Source organism: Neophocaena asiaeorientalis, unplaced genomic scaffold, assembly GCF_003031525.2.
Source record: "Neophocaena asiaeorientalis asiaeorientalis breed wild unplaced genomic scaffold, Neophocaena_asiaeorientalis_V1.1 scaffold547, whole genome shotgun sequence".
Lineage (NCBI taxonomy): Eukaryota > Metazoa > Chordata > Mammalia > Artiodactyla > Phocoenidae > Neophocaena > Neophocaena asiaeorientalis.
This window is the reverse complement of record NW_020185330.1, coordinates 1,443,005-1,465,488: the sequence shown is the minus strand read 5'-3', so window position 1 is coordinate 1,465,488 and position 22,484 is coordinate 1,443,005. Positions and strand designations below refer to the sequence as shown.

The following is a 22,484-nucleotide window of genomic DNA, read 5'->3' as shown; positions in this document are numbered from 1 at the left end:
CATTTCTGTTTTTGTGCAAGTACCATACTGCCTTGATTACTGTAGCTTTGTAGTATAGTCTGAAGTCAGGGAGCCTGATTCCTACAGCTCCGTTTTCTTTCTCAATATAGCTTTGGCTATTTGGGGTCTTTTGTGTTTCCATACAAATTGTGAAATTTTTTATTCTTGTTCTGTGAAAAATGCCAGTGGTAGTTTGATCGGGATTGCATTGAACCTGTAGATTGCTTTGTATGTACTTTCAGATTTTTTTATGATTAGTGTATAGGAATGCCAGAGACTTCTGTGCATTAATTTTGTATCCTGCTACATTACCAAATTTGTTGACTAGCTCTAGTCGTTTTCTGGTAGCATCTTCAGGATTCTTTATGTGTAGTATCATGTCATCTGCAAACAGAGACAGCTTCACTTGTTCTTTTCTGATTTGGATTCCTTTTATTTCTTTTTCTTCTCTGATTGCTGTAGCTAAAACTTCCAAAACAATGTTGAATAATAGTGGTGACAGTGGGCAACCTTGTCTTGTTCCTGATCTTACTGGAAATGTTTTCAGTTTTTCACCATTGAAGACGATGTTGGCTGTGGGTTTGTCATATATGGCCTTTATTATGTTGAGGTAAGTTCCCTCTATGCCTACTTTCTGGAGGATTTTTATCATAAATGGGTGTTGAATTTTGTTGAAAGCTTTTTCTGCATCTATTGAGATGATCATATGGTTTTTATTCTTCAATTTGTTAATATGGTGTATCACATTGATTGATTTGCGTATATTGAAAATCCTTTCATTCCTGGGATAAACCCCACTTGATCATGGTGTATGATCATCTTAATGTGCTGTTGGATTCTGTTTGCTAGTATTTTGTTGAGGATTTTTTCATCTGTGTTCATCAGTGATATTGACCTGTAGTTTTCTTTCGTTGTGACATCCTTGTTTATTTTTGGGATCAGGGTGATGGTGGCCTCGTAGAATGAGTTTGGGAGTGTTCCTCCCTCTGCTATATTTTGGAAGAGTTTGAGAAGTATAGGTGTTAACTTTTCTCTAAATGTTTGATAGAATTCACGTGTGAAGCCATCGGGTCCTGGGCTTTTGTTTGTTGGAAGATTTTTAATCACAGTTTCAACTTCAGTGCTTGTGATTGTTCTGTTTATATTTTCTATTTCTTACTGGCTCATTCTCAGAAGGTTGTGCTTTTCTAAGAATTTGTCCATTTCTTCCAGTTTGTCCATTTTATTGGCATATAGTTGCTTGTAGTAATCTCTCATGATTCTTTGTATTTCTGCAGTGTCAGTTGTTACTTCTCCTTTTTCATTTCTAATTATATTGCTTTGAGTCCTCTCCCTCTTTTTCTTGATGAGTTTGGCTAATGGTTTATCAATTTTGTTTATCTTCTCAACAAACCAGCTTTTAGTTTTATTGATCATTACCATTGTTTTCTTTGTTTTTATTTCATTTCTTTCTGCTCTGATCTTTATGATTTCTTTCCTGCTGCTAACTGGGTTTTGTTTGTTCTTCTTTCTCTAATTTCTTTAGGTGTAAGGTTAGATTGTTTATTTGAGATTTTTCTTGTTTCTTGAGGTAGGCTTGTATAACTATAAACTTCCCTCTTATAACTGCTTTTGCTGCATTCCATAGGTTTTGGGTCATCGTGTTTTCATTGTCATTTGTTTCTAGGTATTTTTTTGATTACCTCTTTGATTTCTTCAGTGATCTCTAGGTTATTTAGTAGTGTATTGTTCAGCCTCCATGTGTTTGTATTTTTTACAGATTTTTTCCTCTAATTGATATCTAGTTTCATAGCGTTGTGATCGGAAAAGATACTTGATATAATTTCAGTTTTCTTAAATTTACCAAGGCTTGATTTGTGACCCAAGATATGATCTATCCTGGAGAATGTTCCATAAGCACTTGAGAAAAATGTGTATTCTGTTGTTTTTGGATGGAATGTTCTATAAATATCAATTAAGCCCATCTTGTTTAATGTATCATTTAAAGCTTGTGTTTCCTTATTTATTTTCATATTGGATGATCTGTCCATTGGTGAAAGTGGGCTGTTAAAGTCCCCTACTATGATTGTGTTAATGTCGCTTTCCCCTTTTATGGCTGTTAGCATTTGCCTTATGTATTGAGGTGCTCCTATGTTGGGTGAATAAATATTTACAATTGTTATATCTTCTTCTTGGATTGATCCCTTGATCGTTATGTAGTGTCCTTCTTTGTCTCTTGTAATAGTCTTTATTTTAAAGTCTATTTTGTCTGAAATGAGAATTGCTACTCCAGCTTTCCTTTGGTATCCATTTGCATGGAATGTCTTTTTCCATCCCCTCACTTTCAGTCTGTATGTGTCCCTAGGTCTGAAGTGGGTCTTTTGGAGACAACGTATATATGGGTCTTTTTTTTTTATACATTCAGCCCGTCTATGTCATTTGGTTGGAGCATTTAATCCTTTTACATTTAAGGTAATTATCGATATGTCTGTTCCTGTTACCATTTTCTTCATTGTTTTGGGTTTGTTTTTGTAAGTGTTTTCCTTCTCTTGTGTTTCCTGCCTAAACAAGTTCCTTTAGCATTTATTGTAAAGCTGGTTTGGTGGTGGTGAATTCTCTTAGCTTTTGCTAGTCTGTAACGGTTTGAATTTCTCTGTCGAATGTGAATGAGATCCCTGCTGGGTAGAGTAATCTTGGTTGTAGGTTTTTCCCTTTCATCACTTTGAATATGTCCTGCCATTCCCTTCTGGCTTGCAGAGTTTCTGCTGAAGGATCAGCTATTAACCTTATGGGGATTCCCTTGTATGTTAGTTGTTGTTTTTCCCTTGCTGCTTTTAATATTTTTTCTTTGTATTTAGTTATTGATAATTTGATTGATATGTGTCTTGGCATGTTTCTCCTTGGATTTATCTTGTATGGGACTCTCTGCACTTCCTGGACTTGATTAACTATTTCCTTTCCCATATTAGGGAAGTTTTCAAGTATAATGTCTTCAAATATTTTCTCAGTCCCTTTCTTTTTCTCTTCTGCCTCTTCTGGCACCCCTATAATTCGAATGTTGGTGCATTTAATATTGTCCCAGAGGTCTCTGAGACTGTCCTCAACTCTTATCATTCTTTATTGTGCTTTGCAGTAATTATTTCCACTATTTTATCTTCCAGGTCACTTATCTGTTTTTCTGCTTCAGTTAATCTTCTGTTGATTCCTTCTAGAGAATTTTAAATTTCATTTATTGTGTTGTTCATCATTGTTTGTTTGCTCTTTAGTTCTTCTAGGTCCTTGTTAAACGTTTCTTATGTTTTCTCCATTCTATTTCCAGGATTTTGGATCATCTTTACTATCATTATTCTGCATTCTTTTTCAGGTAGACTGCCTATTTCCTCTTCATTTGTTTGGCCTGGTGGGTTTTTACCTTGTTCCTTCATCTGCTGTGTATTTCTCTGTCTTTTCATTTTGCGTAACTTACTGTGTTTGGGGTCTCCTTTTTGCAGGCTGCAGCTTCGTAGATCCTGTTGTTTTTGGTGTCTGCTCCCAGTGACTAAGGTTGGTTCAGTGGGTTGTGTAGGCTTCCTGTTGGAGGGGACTAGTGCCTGTGTTCTGGTGGATGAGGCTGGGTCTTGTCTTTCTGGTGGGCAGGTCCGCGTCTGGTGGTGTGTTTTGGGGTGTCTGTGACCTTATTATGATTTTAGGCAGCCTGTCTGCTAATGGATGGGGTTGTGTTCCTGTCTTGCTAGTTGTTTGGCATAGGGTGTCCAGCACTGGAGCTTGCTGGTCATTGAGTGGAGCTGGGTCTTGGCATTGAGATGGAGATCTCTGGTAGATTTTCGCTGTTTGATATTACGTGGAGCTGGGAGGTCTCTGGTTGACCAGTGTCCTCACCTCGCTTCCCCTCCTCAGAGGCACAGGCCTGACGTCCGGTCGGAGCACCAAGAGCGTGTCATCCTCACGAAAAAGAGAAAAAGGGAAAAATATATATATGTCGTTGCTCCCAAAGTCCACCTCCTCAATTTGGGATGATTCGTTGTCTATTCAGGTATTCCACAGATGCAGGGTACATCAAGTTGATTGTGGAGATTAAATCCTCTGCTCCTGAGGCTGCTGGGAGAGATTTCCCTTTCTCTTCTTTGTTCGCACAGCTCCTGTGGTTCAGCTTTGGATTTGGCCCCGCCTCTTCATCTAGGTCGTCTGCGGGCGTCTGTTCTTCGCTCAGACAGGACCGGGTTAAAGGAGCAGCTGATTCAGGGGCTCTGGCTCACTCAGGCCAGGGGGAGGGAGGGGAGCGGATGCGAGGCGAGCCTGTGGCGGCAGAGGCCAGTGTGACGTTGCCCCAGCCTGAGGCGCGCCATGTGTTCTCCCGGGGAAGTTGTCCCTGGATCACGGGACCGTGGCAGTGGCGGGCTTCACAGGCTCCCAGGAGGGGAGGTGTGCATAGTGACCTGTGCTTGCACACAGGCTTCTTGGTGGCGGCGGCAGCAGCTTTAGCATCTCATGCCTGTCTCTGGGGTCCACACTGATAGCTGCGGCTCGCGCCCATCTCTGGAGCTCATTTAGGTGGCACTCTTAATCTCCTCACCTCGTGCACCATGAAACAAAGAGGCAAGAAAAAGTCTCTTGCCTCTTCGGCAGGTCCAGACCTTTTCCCGGACTCCCTCCCAGCTAACTGTGGCGCACTAGCCCCCTTCAGGCTGTGTTCATGCAGCCAACCCCAGTCCTCTCCCTGGGGTCTAAGCTCTGTAGCCCGCCCGAGCCTCAGCTCCCAGCCCCTGCCTGCCCCAGCAGGTGAGCAGACGAGCCTCTCGGGCTGGTGAGTGCCAGTAGGCACCGATCCTCTGTGCGGGAATCTCTCTGCTTTGCCCTCAGCACCCCTGTTGCTGTGCTCTCCTCCACGGCCCAGAAGCTCCCCCGCCTCCGCCACCCGCAGTCTCTGCCCACAAAGGGGCTTCTAGTGTGTGGAAACCTTTCCTCCTTCACGGCTCCCTCCCACTGGTGCACGTCCCGTCCCTATCCTTTTGTCTCTGTTTATTCTTTTTTCTTTTGCCCTACCCAGGTACGTGGGGAGTTTCTTGACTTTTGGGACGCCTGAGGTCTTCTGCCAGCATTCAGTGGGTGTTCTGTAGGGGTTGTTCCATATATAGATATATTTCTGATGTATTTGTGGGGAGGAAGGTGATCTCTGCATCTTACTCTTGTGCCATCTTGCAGCTCCTAATGTATTTATCTTATGCAATTAAAATATGTTTAAAGTTAAAACAACTAAATATTGTAAGTCACCGTTAATATTACACCTCAAGTATATTTATAGTGGTTAAAAAAACTTCTTATTTAGATAACTGATTATTTCCTTATATTTGGGTTGCCATATATTCTGACATATATGCAGTTTTCACCAAGGAGGAGAATGTGCCTGGTTTCAAATATTCAAAGGAGAATTTACACTTTGATTTAGTGGGAATGGATATGTAACTGAGGTCTACAGTCTTAAATGCTACCATTCCCCAAGGAACTTAGGATTTATGTACAAGTGGTTTCATGCAGAGGCTTGCAAGAAACATATTCATGAGTTTAGAGTCTTCTTCATGAGGAAATTATATGGGACTATTAGTGTAATTTTCTTATCAAAAAAGAAGCTAAAACAGATTCCATTATGTCATTGCTTTAGATAACAATCATCAATTATTGATCAGAATTTAGAGAAATTTCTCTTAGAAATGAAAGTACAGCACTCAGTTCTTTCTAGTTGCCTAGTTTTCTTATGAATCTTTTCTACTTTGGTATAGCACAGGCTAAAGAAAATATTTTCATGGGTTACTCATTTCTCATTAAATTTATGATTATAAATGAGCTCTCAGTGCTGCCTGCTGGTGGATTTTGCCACTTTAGTAAGCTGGCTCTCCTACAGTGTTTCTCAGTCTTGTGGAAAGTATGCATCGTTTTTAAAGAAAACAATCTTGTGGTTACCCAAGGTTAACAGGGTTGATGTTCACATCACGAATATAGTGCTGACTACTAAGGTACAGATCTTTTGGGTTCAGCATACCCAGACCTCTAGGTGCTTTATGATTCAATTCTTCCATCATAGTTTTTCTATTTCAACTGCTATGAACCTTTTGTGCAGCGAGCCGAGCTATCATCTGGCCTTCAATTGTCAGGAATACATCATTTATATCAGTCTACCTTTGCTCTTTTCTCATTAGTCTACAACTGTTTAATTCAGACTTGCTTCTTGGTTATAAGGTCCAGAATATGCTATTATTTATAAAAATGTATTCAGAAACCTACAGAGATAATAGTTCTTATTTTGAATATGTATATCATAACAAATGGGAAAAGACTGATACACAAATTAATCAAAGTTTAAAAGTAACAAAAACACATTACAGAAAATACAGGAAATAAGAGAAGAAGATACAAATCCCTCATAATTATAGAACCCTAACAGAGACACTGTTAGAGGACTAGAATTTCCAGTCTTCTATTTTTTCTATGCATATGAGTACTTTTAGATTTTCTGGTTATAATGTGTGTATCATTTCACATACCTGCTTTTCTTTCCAGGCTACATATAGGACAGCTGTCTCCATTTACCTTGCCTTAGGAGTAGATTAAAAAGCAACCAATATTTATTTACTTAATCTGTATGATTAGAATCCTGTAAATCTTATAAATTACAGTTGACCCTTGAAAACGAGGGGGTTAGGGGTGCTGACCCCCTGCACAGTTGAAAATCCCCAGTCTGCTGTCTCTGCCTCAAAAATAAAGGAATTGATAAATGACCCACCCAAGGGCAGGAAGCTCAGTTTGGATAGAATTAGGACTCAAACTCTACTTCTTTTGATTCCACGTATTGTGATCTCTTGAACACAGTTGAACACATACTTTTCCCCACACTTAGTTAGTTTAAAGGTCTGTTAAATGAAAATACAAGTACTATATTTATTGAAAAAATTCATGTATAAAGTGGACCCATGCAGGTCAAACTCGTGTTGTTCAAGGGTCATCTGTACATTTGGAGTACATTTATTTACAGAACCATAGTTGTATTACATCAATGTACATTTCTGTAGTTATCAAATGTTATAAAAAGAACACAGATATATTTTAGAACCAATAAGGTATATAAGGTCTGCACTTAAACATCTTTATAATTAATTAATAATTAAGCACTATCACCTGTAAACATGTTCGTCAGTTGAATAGCATACATAACTTGAAAGGTTTCAGATTTTTAACTTGTTTGTGTATCTATAGCAAAAGAAGAGTTCACTGAAGCAGGAAACTACCTAAAAGGATGTGTTATCACAGGAATTTATTCTGAAGAAGATGTTTTGACACTGTAAGTCTGTTGGTCTTCTAATTTTAGGGAGGAGGAAGTTTGCAAAATAATTTATTGTTTGTCTTTACACAGTTGATGAAGGAAAATAGGGCAGCAACATAACTAAATTTTTAATTTCCTTCTGGGAAGATCTGGGAAGTACTACCTGGCTATTCAGAATTTTTAGATATTCAAAATTCTTCTTTAGGCTAGATGCCCTCATGAGGCAACATGGGATTCATACTACTTCATCTTCCTATAAAAGTTTTCCTCTTTGGATTCTATTACCTGTGGTAAATTCTTTTCAGTTATCATAGGTTTATGAGGAATTTTATTTCTTGAGTGTCTGGGTTTTGATTTGCCACCAAGGTCTACATAAAAATCAGTTTTTCTATATTTCTCGCAGAGTTTTAGGTGACGAACGGATACTTCTACTTAATTTTGTTATTGCAGACATACACTTAAGCAGTGCTTTTTTTAGCCACTTAAGTTGCTTTATTTGTAGAATTCGGGGCTCCTGTGAACTATCAAATATTTCAGTTGCTGCGGAATGAAGGACTGAACTGAAAATTTGGAAATTATGAATACATAGCACGTTCTACACTTATGACTCATCTTCAGATGCACGTGGAGTTAATAAGCCCCAGTTTGTGTTTATTACCCTCTGACTATATTATTCCTCATTGTCATTTCTGAGCTTAAATCTTTCATCCTGAATACTGGTGACACATGCTTTTGATGATCGAGCTCCATGAAATCAGTGATTTTTTAAAAGTGAATACAGAACTCCAGATCTTTAGGGAATATGAGACCTGTTCACCTGACACATGGACAGTCACCCACTCTCTTCTAGACCAGTAGTTTTCAGAGTATGTTTCGTTTATAACCAACTGGTTATATTACCAACAGGTAATCTGAAAACTGGGCTTTCTACTAATGTTTATAATATTATAATGTCTATACTTTTGTTTTAGCATGAATTAAGTTTTTACGTGATATAAATGTGACTACATCACTGGTAATTTCACACAAGACATTTTTTTGCTATTCAGTGATTTTCTTTTAAGTTTAGTTAGCAAAAGTAGTGATAGGAGGGAGCAGATTTGGGCTCTGTTTCAGTGGAGAGGGCACAGACTGTATCTGGAATACCTCAGTGTGAATTCTGTCTCTGCTGTTTACTGCTCTTTCATCATCAGTAAACAGAGGGTTATAGGGATGTTCTGACGGTTAAAGACTTAACTAGAAGCACCTGGTACAGTGCCTGGCCAATAACAGGCCCATTCTCATAAATGCCTGTCTCCTTGGCTCAGCAGTTTGGTGAGCAGCCCAAAAAGTGGAGAACCATTCAGTGTGTTCCGAATCCTATTTGGACATTTTCTTGATGGATAAGTTGTCTAGAAATACAAATCTGGCTAGATTACTATCTGTTGCTTTCTTCTAATCTAGATTATCAAGGTTCTTGAACTTGCTCAGATAGCCTCACATAGAAGATAAGTTTGTCTGGAAATCGAGTTCTTTTTTCCTTAGTATGACTTCCCATTTGCTGCCTCCATTGTGACTTCTTGGCCTAACTGTTCATATTTTTGATGATTTGCTATATATGGGCTGGAAATTTTAATACTACATTTCTCCATAGGTCAAATAAATATGCTGTAACTCTTCCAGCCCTGCTGCTTGCCAGACACAAAGAAGGCAAAATCGAGAGCATTTCATTAGCTAATGTCCATGCTCAAGAAATAGTTCAAATAATAACAAATGCATCACTGGAAATATTTGTGAGTATATTTTATAATAAGGATGTTATTTGAAATAAGAAAATCTAGACCAGTTAAAGACAGTGTGTTTTTAATACGTGATTTTCCAGCTTTTGTTGGCACAGGGCATGATGTGTTGTGATGTCAAGATTCATTGAGTTACTCTGTTTTATTATTCACCTGTTATGCATACAGCTTCTTTAGTCCACTGCCAAAAGTTTACCTGTCTTTGGATTATTTTTATTACTGAGATGCTTGTGGCTGATGGCCAGGTGAAGTACTCAATCTAGGCTGAAACTTGGCATAAAGCACATAGATTCCAGAGAGCAGACTTCTGGGCTTCAGGTCCTTGCTTGTCTCCCTGCTGGCTGTATGTAAGCATCTCTGTGCCTCAGTTTCCACATGTGTAAAATGTAGGTGATAGTAGCCCCTGCTGCAGAGCGTTATTGTAAGGACTAAACGAGATGGGTGTTCAGTGCTCTGTGTACAGTGTTTGGCCCCTGGTAAACACTCAACAAATGTTAGCTGGTATTATTACTTATACCATTTTAGAGCAAAATACTGTCTTACGAAAGTCCTTTTCCGATGCTTACTTTGTGTAATAATGGATTCAGGGGCCCAGCAGATGTAACCTGCATTTCTTGATTTTGGTTGTTTTGCATTAATATTAACTGTAGCTAGAATATTATAAATTTATGCTTTTCTACCTTTCTAAAGTGCCATAGGGGCACTATTATCAACTGTAAATACTGAACGAATATCCTCCTGTTACTGTTTTTTGTCATGCTGACCTAAATGATACTACATTTTAGGCTCAAAGAAATGAATGTATTCTTTAAGTTTTTTGTGACCTCAGTTCTGTTGCCTCCCCTCCCCCAATTAAAGTTACAGTTTATAATCAATCAAATCAATATTTTCAGGATGTGGTTTTCTAAATTATTTATAAAGTAACACTTTTGTCTTTAATGACATTATTAAATGACTTTCTTTAGCATATACATAGTGTAATATTTTTGGAATTATTATAAGACTTCAGCTTTTTTTTCCGAGATAATACAGGAAACTATAAAGAAGAAAATCAGAATAAACCATAACTTCTTTCACCAAGTTTAAATTTGGGGATATATTTTCCCAAACTTAAAAAAAAATTCCATGTGTATATATGTGTTTATCTTTTTATATTAAGGGATATTTCCGCCAAGAAATAAATATTTGCATATTAGTTTTTAAATATTGGCATAATATTCTGTTGTACTAATAAACCACAATTTATCTAATTTCCTGTTGGTTAATATTTAAGATGTCTTTGTTTTGTTTCGTTTTATTCTGGGACCATCCTTGTAGATAATCTTTGGGTGTTGCTATGACTATATACTTATGGTAAGTTCATAGAATTTGAATTGCTAGTCCAAAGGATAGGCACATTTTGAAGGCTTCTGACATTTATTCCTGTCTCGCCCAACGGAAGATTTGTATCATTTTACTCTTTAATCTTTGCCTAACTGCTAGATAAAAATAGGTATCTAATTGTTTTCTTTAAGATTATATTCTTTAAGGCTGAGAAACTGTGGGCAAGCTTAACAATTATCAATGTTTATAGTTAAGGCAAATTTACAACGTTTTTGTTTGCAGTGTTCAACTAAATAATGAACAGCTGTAATAATATTTATTTTGCTTTTAGTTACAATCTTTTCATAAATTCTAAAACCTTCAAGTGGTTATTAAATTTCTCAGTGCTGCTTTGTGTTGGAGCTTTAAGTCTAGAGCATCAGTGACTGTGTACAGTAGCCAGCTAGCAGTAATCTGTCTCCTGGCCTACACCTAGTTACCAGAAGGACTTTGGATCCTTCCTCTGGATAGGAAAGAGGAGTGGATGGCCGGATGGCTAACATTTTTTACATAACATCGAACTTTTATTTTAATGAACCTGATGACAAATTAGTCCAGGTAAATAGTGCCCAAATCTGAAATACATGATAATTTGCTATGTAAATATCATAAGTAAGCAATGATATATCCAAGGCTGTCACACTTAGAACTATTTGTTAGGTAATATGTTTAGCACTTTTCTCAGATACATGGAGTTCCTTTTTATGTTCTTATTATGAATAAGTTAAGAATATCAGAACCCACACAATTATAGTCTCTTACATACTCAAATAGCCAAAGGTCACCTTCCAGGGACCACATTTGATGACCTTTTCTGTTTCTTCTTAACCTCTGAATAGCAATCAAAACTCTTAATTGTGCTTTTCCTTCTTAAAATTCTCTCTTCCTTTGGCTTTTGCAATTCAATCCTCTCTAGGTACACTTTCAACCCTCTGGCCACTCTAGAATTACATCTTCAACGCTTTTTTCTTTTTTTGCTATGTTTTTCTTTGGGAGACTTTATCTATACCCATAACTTCTACTGTCATACCAGCTGATGATTCCTAACTCTGTTTCTAATCATAACCTCTAAACTCACACAACTCTTAGTCTTTCTTTCCTGACATAGGAAAGAGCAGTGCCTGTCACTAGCTTGTCTTTCCACAAATTCATATTCCAGTTAGTCATCTGAAACAGGCCTAACCATGTCACTCATTTGATACAAAATCTCAGTATTCCTGAGAGCTAGAAAGCCTGTGGAGTCATTTTCCCATCTGGTTTGACAGCCACATTTGCCTCTTGCCTGCCTAAGTCTGGTATGCTCCACTCTCACTGTTCCCCAGATACTCTGCATGCCTTAACACCTGTCTGCACCCTCATGATGCTCCCTGTATCTGGAATCCCCGCTCTAAGCACACACCTCTATCTAGCAAGGTCTTATTCCTTATGCAAGGCCCAGATCAAATACCACTTCCTAAAATCACCCATGAGCTCCCCTAACTTGTTTTTTAGTTTTAATTTAGAACCAATAGGTTTCCTTAGTGTCACACATTAATTTTTTTCTTGGATCACAGCAATTTGTGTACTTCTTTCCTTCTCTAAACTATGAACTCTTTGAGGGCAGGCTTAGCATCTTACTTCTTTTTGATTCAGTACCCAGCATAAGATCTTGAAGTTCTCAATAAATTTTTGAATTGAGCAGTGATGGCTCCATTGCACCAGATTCGTCAGATCCATTCTGCTGGCTTGATGAGATCTGTCAATGTTAGGAAGGGGACGTAACTCATGTAGAAGAGAGAAGATGATAGTTAATACAAGAATACAACACAGGGGAGTTTGGAGAAGAAGGGATCTAAGATTTAAATCATGAAAGAGGAAGGTGTGAAAAGAGGATTTTTCGTGTGAAAGAGAAAGAAGAAAAATGAGAATTGGCAGAGGAAAATGGTTTTGAGAAATAAGTACGGAAAAGTATGTGCCAGAGTTTGGTGTTTGGGGATGAATCGGAGGTGGTTGGCACCGTGAAAAAAATTGTTCATTTGGATTTCTAGTGTGACCCAATGAAATGGCAAGCTGGTGAACAGGATGCCTGAACGCTAGTTTCATTCAACTCTTCCTCCTACTTAGCTGTGTGACTTCAGCAAGTCAGCTTCTCGTCTTTGGTTTCCTTATCTGTCAGCAGGGGATTAGTTTTATGATATAGGAAGATTTAATCCAGCTCATAAGTACATCCAGAAGATGAATTAATAGATGTGGTACTAAAAATGGAAAATGGTAGAAGCCTTTAATATTCTAAGTCACTGCTATTTTCTTTTTTAAATTTTTATTGGAGTATAGTTAATTTACAATGTTGTGTTAGTTTCAGGTATACAGCAAAGTGAATCAGTTATACATATACATATATCCACTTTTTAGATTCTTTTCCCATATAGGCCATTACAGAGTATTGAGTAGAGTTCCCTGTGCTATACAGTAGGTCCTTATTAGTTATCTATTTTATATATAGTGTCACTGCTATTTTTAATCCTGAATATGTTAACTTTGTTTGTTACTCTTTCAATTCTTATTAATAACAGCCTAGACAAGTTGTCTTCTACAAATATATAAAAACGTTGTTCTCTTTTAACTAATAAAAAGAATAACAGGGTAAGATTTCTTATTTCTTACTAAATTTTTTCATTGTTATTTTAAACCCCAAAGAAATAAGAGACTTTTAAAATTTGTTTTAGCATATTATTGAATTACTTTAATTATGCTAAAAACTCATAATTTTGAAACAAAGTAAGATTTTATTAATTTTTAAGTAATCATAGATGTTAAAAGATTATATCTTTAACGCTCAGCTTATGTTTTTTTTCAAAAATTTTATAAAGATATAACAAGAATTTTATTTGTCATGTGTACGTTGGCTAGTCTGATCCAGATTTTAGCATAAGAAATTATTAGAAGTGCTACATCCTTGTAAAACAGGGAGCTCCTTTAATTTGTTTTCAAATTCTATTAGTAGTTTTATTTTGAAAATAACTCATTCTTAAGGCAAAATGAGTTTAAATTAAAAAAACTCTTGAGATTCATAGTTATTCATCAGTATAGCAAAATCTCCACTTAAATGAAAATGTTTGAAATACATTTTACAAACTAAAATTGCAAGAGTGATTTGAACATTATTTTCTACTTTATACGCTATAATTCTCCGTTTTTCTTGGTTTGTTTTTTGTTTTAAACAGCCAGAAATCACTGTGGAAAATCTTCCCACTTATTTAAGACTTCAGAAACCATTACTCATTTTATTCAGTGATGGCAGCATAAATCCTCAGCATAAAAAAGCAATATTGATGCTGCTAAAAGAGAAACACTTGGATTCACTTACCCCTTGCTGGTTAAATCTGTAAGTATATATTTTTTTATTTTTTAATACGTAAAAGGTAAAGAAAGTATAATTATTATTAAATTTTCATTAGGGAATGAAACTCTACTTGTGGAGTTATATATTATGGGACCAATGTGTATGTTATCATGATATTTTAGTAACTAAACTCCCTCAGATTGTCTAAGATGACATTGTTTTAGACTGAATTCTGTTTTACAGTAAATTCTTTTTTTTTTTTTGCTGTGTGATTTTTTTTCCAGCTTTATTGAGGTATAAATGACAAATAAAATTGTAAGATATTTAAAATATACATTGTGATAATTTGATATATGTATACATTGTGAAAAGATTCTTCCATCTAATTATTTAACACATCCATCACCTCACATATTTATTTTATATATATAAACTTTTGGGGGGTGGTGAGAACATTTAAGTTCTACTCTCTTAGCAAATTTCAATGATACAGTACAGTATTATCAACTATAGTCATCATGTTATACATTAAATCCTCAGACCTTATTCATCTTGCAACTGAAAGGTCTGTATTCTTTTACCAATCTCTCCATATTTCCCCCACCCTGTAGTCCCTGACAACTTGTCTACTCTGTTTTTATGAATTTGATTTTTTTTTAAGATTCCACATATAAGTGATACTACTATGTAGTATTTGTCTTTCTCTTTCTGGCTTATTTCACTTAGTATAATGCCCTCAAATTCCATCCATGTTGTAGCAAATAGCAGGATTTCATTCTTTCTCATGGCTGAATAATATTCCATTCTCTAAGTCTGTTTCTGTTTTATAAAATAAGTTCATTTGTATCATTTTTTTTAGATTCTGCATATAAGTGATATCATATGATATGATATTTGTCTTTCTCTGACTTCTTCCCTTACTTTGATAATCTCCAGGTCCATACAAGTTGCTGCAAATGGCATTATTTCATTTTTTTAATGGCTGAGTAATATTCCATTGTATATATGTGCCTCATCTTCTTTATCCACTCCTCTGTTGACGGACATTTAGGTTGCTTCAATGTCTTGGCTATTGTAAACTGTGCTGCAGTGAACATTGGGAGTGCATGTATCTTTTTGAACCATGTTTTTCTCCAGATATAATATGCCCAGGAGTGGGATTGCTGGATCATATAGTAGCTTTATTTTTAGTTTTTTAAGGAACCTCCATACTCTTCTCCATACTGGCTGTACCAATTTACATTCCCACCAACAGTGCACAAGGGTTCCAGTTTTTCCACATCCTCCCTAGTGCTTGTTATTTGTGGTCTTTTGTTGGTAGCCATTCTGACAGGTGTAAGGTGATATCTCATTGTGGTTTTTATTTGCATTTCCCTGATGATTAGTGATGTTAAGCATCTTTTTATGTACCTTTTGGTCATTTGTATGTTTTCTTTGCAAAAATGTTTATTCAGTTATGTCCATTATTTAATTGAATTGTTGTTTTGTGATTGAGTTGTGTGAGTTCTTTAGTTATTTTGGATATTAATCCCCTATCAGATATATGATTTGCAAATATTTTCTCCCCTTCTGAATGTTGCCTTTTCATTTTGTTGGTTTCCTTTGCTGTGCAGAAGTTTTTTAGTTTGATGTAGTCCCACTTGTTTATTTTTGCTTTTGTTGCCTTTGTTTTTGGTGTCATACAATAAATTTTTAAAGATAATTTTTCTGATTTTAAAAGTAATGGATGTTCATTGAGGGAAATTAGGCAAATACAGAAAAATAAACATTGTGTTATTTTGGCATTTTTCTTTAATTCCTTTTTCTGTATTTCTGTATTTTAAAAATGCAGCCTAAAACTTTACAGAAAATTATCAGTGCATTTACCAACAATATTTCCTGGTATATTTTCTAGATGTGTGGCTTGTGTTATTACATTTAATGTCTCTGAACACAGTTCACATATTTAGATACACTATCCATTGTTCAAAGTCATCAGATGAAAGACATTTCATTTTTAACTCATTGGAAAAAATGGGGCAGTGTACACTTTTGTTGTGAAAGTACTGTACTGTACTTTACTAACAGTACAGCCTATTACTTGAAACACAGTTTTCCCAGGTAATTATCCTTGTAGCTATCTCAGAGTGAAATAGTTCTTTCCATAATGTGGAATGTGCTGTATTAGGAAAAATAGGTGTCTTAAACTTGTGGTTTCCTTGTATGAATACTTTAAAAAATCTTTTTAATTTGAAATTAATCCTGAGGAAAGAGACAATTTTATTTGGAAAAGGGGTATTTATTATGAGTATCTTGTTATTTTATAGTTTTGTAGCCATTTAATTTTTGAGCTGACATGTGATCAGATACTTGACTAAACTTTGGAAGGAATGTATTGATTGTATTGAGACAAAATTGACAAGCCTTTGGACTACGTTTTTCATTGAAACTCATTGGTTGCCTTTTTTCTCCTAAGAGAAATACAGTATGTACCCTATGTTAAACTTTTTATGACTCTGGTTACTATTAACATAGTTACAGACCTCTTGATTTTTAGGACATATTTTCATAAAATAAACTTCCTGGCATGATACTATGTTTAAAGGTTAATATGTTTTACAAACTGTTGTTCTTGTTATTTTGTTATAGAAAGAAATATTAATTAACGTGTTCAGTTGCTCCCTTTTATAGGAAGAATACTCCCGTGGGGAGAGGAATCTTGCAGGCGTATTTTGATACCCTACCTCCCCTTCCTCTTCTTGCTGTGGTAAATCTGCATTCAGGCGGCCAAGTATTTGCATTTCCTTCAGACCAGGCTATCACTGAAAGGAACCTTTTATTGTGGCTGAAAAAATTAGAAGCAGGACTAGAAAGTCATATCAGTAAGTTTCCTGTTTTAATGTGCACAATTTTATATTTTGTTTCATGGATTTTTTTTAAACTTGAATTATCGTTCATGGGTGCTAGAATGAGTTGAATTGTAATGTTTGTAAGTTTTCTAAATATTAATACGCTGATAGCATTGTCCATGGGACAGTCTCCTATATGGTAGGTATTATTACCCACAGAAAATAAGAGTCATATGAAATTTAATAATAATAGCTAACATTTATTGAATGCTCAGTAGGTGTCTGGCTCAAAGCTACGTGATTCACATGCATTATCTCATTTATTCTCACAAGAGTCATGGGAACTATCATTACCTGTAGAAGAGTTAAGTAACTAGTTCAAAGTCATATAATTAACCAGTAAATGAGGAAGCTTGGATTTCAACATGGCTCTATTGTACTCCAGAGCCAGAATTTTGAACCACAAGAAAATAGATCTTGACCCAGAATTTATAATGCTGGCTTATGACATGCCATACTCCCTATTTTTCTAAAACCTATGTGGATTTATACCTGTGGTATAGATGAGTATGTTAGTTTATATACAATTGTGACAACAGGCCTGTTGATATAATTTAAATTAGTTAACATGTAATCATCTAGATCATTAGTCTGTTGAGGAAATAGTGTGAAATTTGATGTAATGAAAAGTTTCCTAAGGTACTTCTGAGGATTTTGTTATTGGAAACCAAATGAACTATATTATAATAACATTTTGACACTGTTCATGACCGAGTTCTGGAATAAGGGTGTGTGTGTGAATATATATGTATACACACTGTGAATATATATATATATATATATATATATATATATATATTTATATACACACAGTTTTATATATTTATATACACACAGTTCTGGTATATAAACTCCAATTCAGTGTTACACTGTCTCTCAGCCAGCATGCATTGTGTGAGTCTGTCATTATGTATATTTATATTTAATCAGATTCTTGAATTTATTTGTTTTAAGTGCCAATCATTGCAGCACACCTGTTCTTCCCAGGAGGTCTATCTACTTCATTTCTGTTAAGTTAGGCAGTTTTAACTAAATTACTGTGTTTAAATAGTCTATAAAAGGTATTTGTATATTGAAATGTAATCCACATACCGTAAAATGCACGCTTTTAAAGGATACAGTTTGATGGTTTTTTTGTATATTCACGAGGCTGTGCAACCATTACCACTACTGAATTTTAAAACATTTTCATCACTGCAAAAAGAAACCCTATACCTATTAGCACTCACTCCCCATTCTCCCCTCCCTTCATTCCCTGACAACCACTCATGTACCTTCCGTCTTTATGGATTTGCCTAATCTGGACATTTCGTATAAATGGAATCATACAACATGAGGCCTTTTGGGTCTGGCTTCTTTCCCTTAGCATAGGCTTTCAAGGACCATCCATGTTATAGCATGAATCAGTAGTTCATTCCTTTCTATGGATGAATAATATTCTACTGGATGGATATACCCCATTTTGTTTCTCCATTCAGCAGTTGATGGACATGTACATTGTCTCCACTTTTTGCTATTATGAATAATGCTGCTATGAACATTCATGTACATGTTTTTCTATCACGTACACAGATAGCATATGGCAGTTGCCCCACTCTCTTGAATACAGCATCTTTGTAACAGGTTTTAAATTAGGAAATTTACATCCTCCAACTCTGTTCTTCATGTGCAGGATTATTTTGGCTTTTCTGGGTCCTTTTAGATGTATATATTTTTAAGTCTTAATTTTCTGAGATAATTTATTAGTTTTAACATTTTCCTAGGATATGTAAAAAAGTAATTAAATTGACTATTTTGTCTTCCATAATCTGAAAGAAGCCTTTCTATGGTTGTTATCACTCAATGTTGGCTTCTTCATTCTAGCCACACAACATAGGGGTCCTTTCGGTTGTAGCTCTTGAGCTCTTCAGATAGTCTACGTTCTCTTCTCTATCTGCATTGCTATTTTATAGAAGCAGTTGAGTGTTGTCATTTTGCAGTTGCTGTGACACAGAGGCCTCGGGGACTCTAAGTCAGATAGGATTATATGTAAGTCAGGCCAGAATACCTCTCCAACTGAATTGCTTTAAAAAAGGTCGTGTGATGTTCAAAGACACAGAAACCTGAGCTTCTGACCCAGCCTCCTTGATTACTAACTGTGGTTTTAGGCAAGTTTTTTCTTTGTTCCTTCCTTTACAACTATAAAAGGAGATTAATAGTTCCTACTCTGACTACATCACAGTTATTTTAAAAATCAAAATTAAGTATGCAAAGGCATACATTTAAAAATGTAAAACCTAAAGTGTTATTATTCTTCATGTAAAGATCCTTTCCTACAAGCAACATCCTTGGGGGCTTTGATTCCTCAACTCAAACCATTACTAGAATTCTTCTGAGTTTCCTGAGAGACTGGTATTTCTTCCATTGCAATTATGTTAATACCTCTGGTTTCCATTACTTCTTTTTATCACTGCTCCTGATCTTAATTTATTCCTGCAGCCTCTGGGAATAGGGAAGAAGCAAAAGTCCAAGCAGGACTTTTCTGTAGTGGGGCTTGTCTTCTGTGCTGCCAGGACCTGCTCTCACCACACCTTGGGAGACAGATCTGAGACAGGGATGTTGCAGCCACTCTTAGAATAGCCTGAATCTGTAACATGGTGCCACCAGTCCCTGCCTCACCTTGCTTGCTGCACATCTTAATTTCTGTGAAACTGTCACCACTGGCTATTCTTACTTGAGACTTACACTTCATTTTGTTCAAGTTCTCTGACCTTTCTAGGCCTTGGTTTTCTCACCTATAAAATTGGGATAATAAGTGTACTTTCCTCGTAGGGTTGTAAGGATTAAATACATAATGCCTGATATATAGTAAAGCCTCAATCAATGTTGGCGATTATTATTATTATCATTACTAATTTGATAATAATGTCTTTATTGCCCATATGTGATGAGAGTACAGTTTTATTTGTAACTGAAAACATTAAGATCTTTATAGAGCTCCTTCAGGAAATAATTAGCAGAATTAGGATGTCCAGTTTCAGGCATATTGTCATCATCTCAGACCACTAGGCTGCAGTGTTTACCTTAAAAAATAAATACTGCAGGGGCTTCCCTGGTGGCGCAGTGGTTGAGAGTCCGCCTGCCGATGCAGGGGACACGGGTTCGTGCCCCGGTCTGGGAGGATCCCACATGCCGCGGAGCGGCTGGGCCCGTGAGCCCTGGCCGCTGGGCCTGCGTGTCCGGAGCCTGTGCTCCACGGCGGGAGAGGCCACAACAGTGAGAGGCCCGCGTACCGCAAAAAAAAAAATAAATAAATAAATAAATACTGCTAAATCTTTGCTGTGCTTTAAATTGGACTTAAAGATGCTTTATCTGCATGTTGCAAAGTATAGTTATTCTTACTTCTTACCTAGTCATTATATTCAAGAAACTATTTTATCTGTTTGTCACTTTTGAGTCTGCTAACCTGGCAACACTGTAATTTGAAACATCAATTACAAGGGTAGCCTAAAGTTAATACCCTGCTGATGTACCATGGATTTCATATAATTGAGTCTGAGTGAAGAAATCATATATCAATAAGTAGAGTATAGATATACATATATATTGATGCAGATTTTCGTTTGTGCTTTAATCTACTCTAGGAAATTAAAGTTTCTTAAAATGTCCTAAGCTTTTATTTGATTTATAAGAGATGCTAAAGTTTTTATTTTTGAGCATTACTTTCTTTTCATGTACCAGTGCATAGATTCTTTCACTGGAATTTATTTTTTAACTGTTTACTTTGCACATTTCCTTATATATAGTTTATTTCTCAAATAGTATTTCAAATAGGCAACTAAACTCTGAAATTGTGTGAAATCTGTTTTCTAAATGGAGAAAAGCTAGTTTATCTCATGTATATGTTGTCAGCGTAAATTCATTTTCTTTTTTTAATGACCAATGTTTTAAAATAATGTTAAGATTCACTGCCATGATTCCAATCACTGTCTGTTAATAGTACAGTTGATTCCATAGCAATTTTAAATGATTTCTTGCCTATAATTATTTTTATAAAATGTACTTTTTTTTTCATCAAGTGTGTGCAAAGGATGTTAATCAAATCTTCCAAAACAGAAAATGCTTTAAAATGTAAGGAGATACTTGTCTAAATAATAAATCTCTATGTATGTTCCAAATTTTTTTTCTGAAATGTTTCATAGTTATAGTTCTTTGGGATAAAGACAGGGATAGGGAGGGAAGCAAGAGACTTCTTCATTTTAACTTGTCCCTGGCTGTGTGTAATCTCATTACACATATTGCTATTTTTTAAAACCTCAACAAGGATTAACAGGCAGTGAGATTATGGGCCTTTTGTGTTTTTCCTATTAATACTTATCTTTATTTAAAATAGAATAGCTTGTAAATGTAATATATGAAAAATGTCTAATAGTGACAAATGTATCAAGCTTCTTAGATGATGATAATAAAATATAGCTTTGCTCAGATAAGGAAAACTGATAAGACCTTTACTCCTACAAATGTATTTTGCAAAATAAAACATTTTCTAGTATATTCATGTGATGAGATTTTATATGTTCATCTTTAATCCTTGATTCTATCTTTCTTCCAGAAATTTTACCTGCTCAGAAATGGAAACCTCCTCTGCCTGCTTATGATTTTCTAAGTATGATGGATGCTACAACATCACAGCATCCTACTAGGAAAGTTCCTGAGTGTATAAAAGAAACTGATGTGAAGGAAAATGATAAAGAACAGCCTGAAGATAAATCAGCAATCAGAAATGAACCTACTGGAACACTGAGAACAAAGCATTGGAATAGAAGTAATTGGTTTGAAGAAGCCAAAAAACAATTCAGGCATGATAATAAAGAATTATGATGCTCAAAAGTCAGCTAATTTCATAGGGCTGTGGAAAGCTTTCTGAAGTCTTTTTGGCTTATTTGATAGACTTAAGAATTTATTTCATTAAAAAGTAATACTATCTCACCACTATTATTCAACATAGTTTTGGAACTTTTAGCCACAGCAATCAGAGAAGAAAAAGAAATAAAAGGAATCCAAATCAGAAAAGAAGAAGTAAAGCTGTCACTGTTTGCAGATGACATGATACTGTACATAGAGAATCCTAAAGATGCTACCAGAAAACTACTAGAGCTAATCAACAAATTTGGTAAAGTAGCAGGATACAAAATTAATGCACAGAAATCTCTTGCATTCCTATACACTAATGATGAAAGATCTGAAAGTGAAATTAAGAAAACACTCCCATTTACTACTGCAACAAAAAGAATAAAATATCTAGAAATAAACCTATCTACGGAGACAAAAGACCTGTATGCAGAAAATTATAAGACACTGATGAAAGAAATTAAAGATGATACAAATAGATGGAGAGATATACCATGTTCTTGGATTGGAAGAATCAACATTGTGAAAATGACTCTACTACCCAAAGCAATCTATAGATTCAATGCAATCCCTATCAAACTACCACTGGCATTTTTCACAGGACTAGAAAAAGAAATTTCACAATTTGTATGGAAACACAAAAGACCCTGAATAAGCGAAGCAATCTTAAAAAGAAAAATGGAGCTGGAGGAATCAGGTTCCCTGACTGCAGACTATTCTACAAAGCTACAGTAATCAAGACAGTATGGTACTGGCACAAAAACAGAAATGTAGACTAATGGAACTGATAGAAAGCCCAGAGATAAACCCACACACGTATGGTTACCTTATTTACACTACCAAACATAAAATAGATAGCTAGTGGGAAGCAGCTGCATAGCACAGGGAAATCAGCTCGGTGGTTTGTGACCACCTAGAGGGGTGGGATAGAGAGGGTGGGAGGGAGGGAG

The 22,484-nt window shown here is 35.9% G+C and overlaps 1 protein-coding gene across 1 annotated transcript in view; it reads left to right on the top strand.

The window, feature by feature from the left end:
* TXNDC16 (thioredoxin domain containing 16) overlaps window positions 1–21,641 on the top strand; it is a 108,631-nt gene extending 86,990 nt beyond the window's left edge. Inside the window, exons 17-21 of the mRNA XM_024734795.1 lie at window positions 7,228–7,312; window positions 8,928–9,066; window positions 13,638–13,798; window positions 16,427–16,617; window positions 21,236–21,641. Of these exons, the coding sequence (XP_024590563.1) occupies window positions 7,228–7,312; window positions 8,928–9,066; window positions 13,638–13,798; window positions 16,427–16,617; window positions 21,236–21,504 (845 nt within the window). The 3' untranslated portion in view covers window positions 21,505–21,641. The remainder of the gene's footprint in view (window positions 1–7,227; window positions 7,313–8,927; window positions 9,067–13,637; window positions 13,799–16,426; window positions 16,618–21,235) is intronic.
* The last annotated feature ends 843 nt before the right edge of the window (window positions 21,642–22,484 follow it).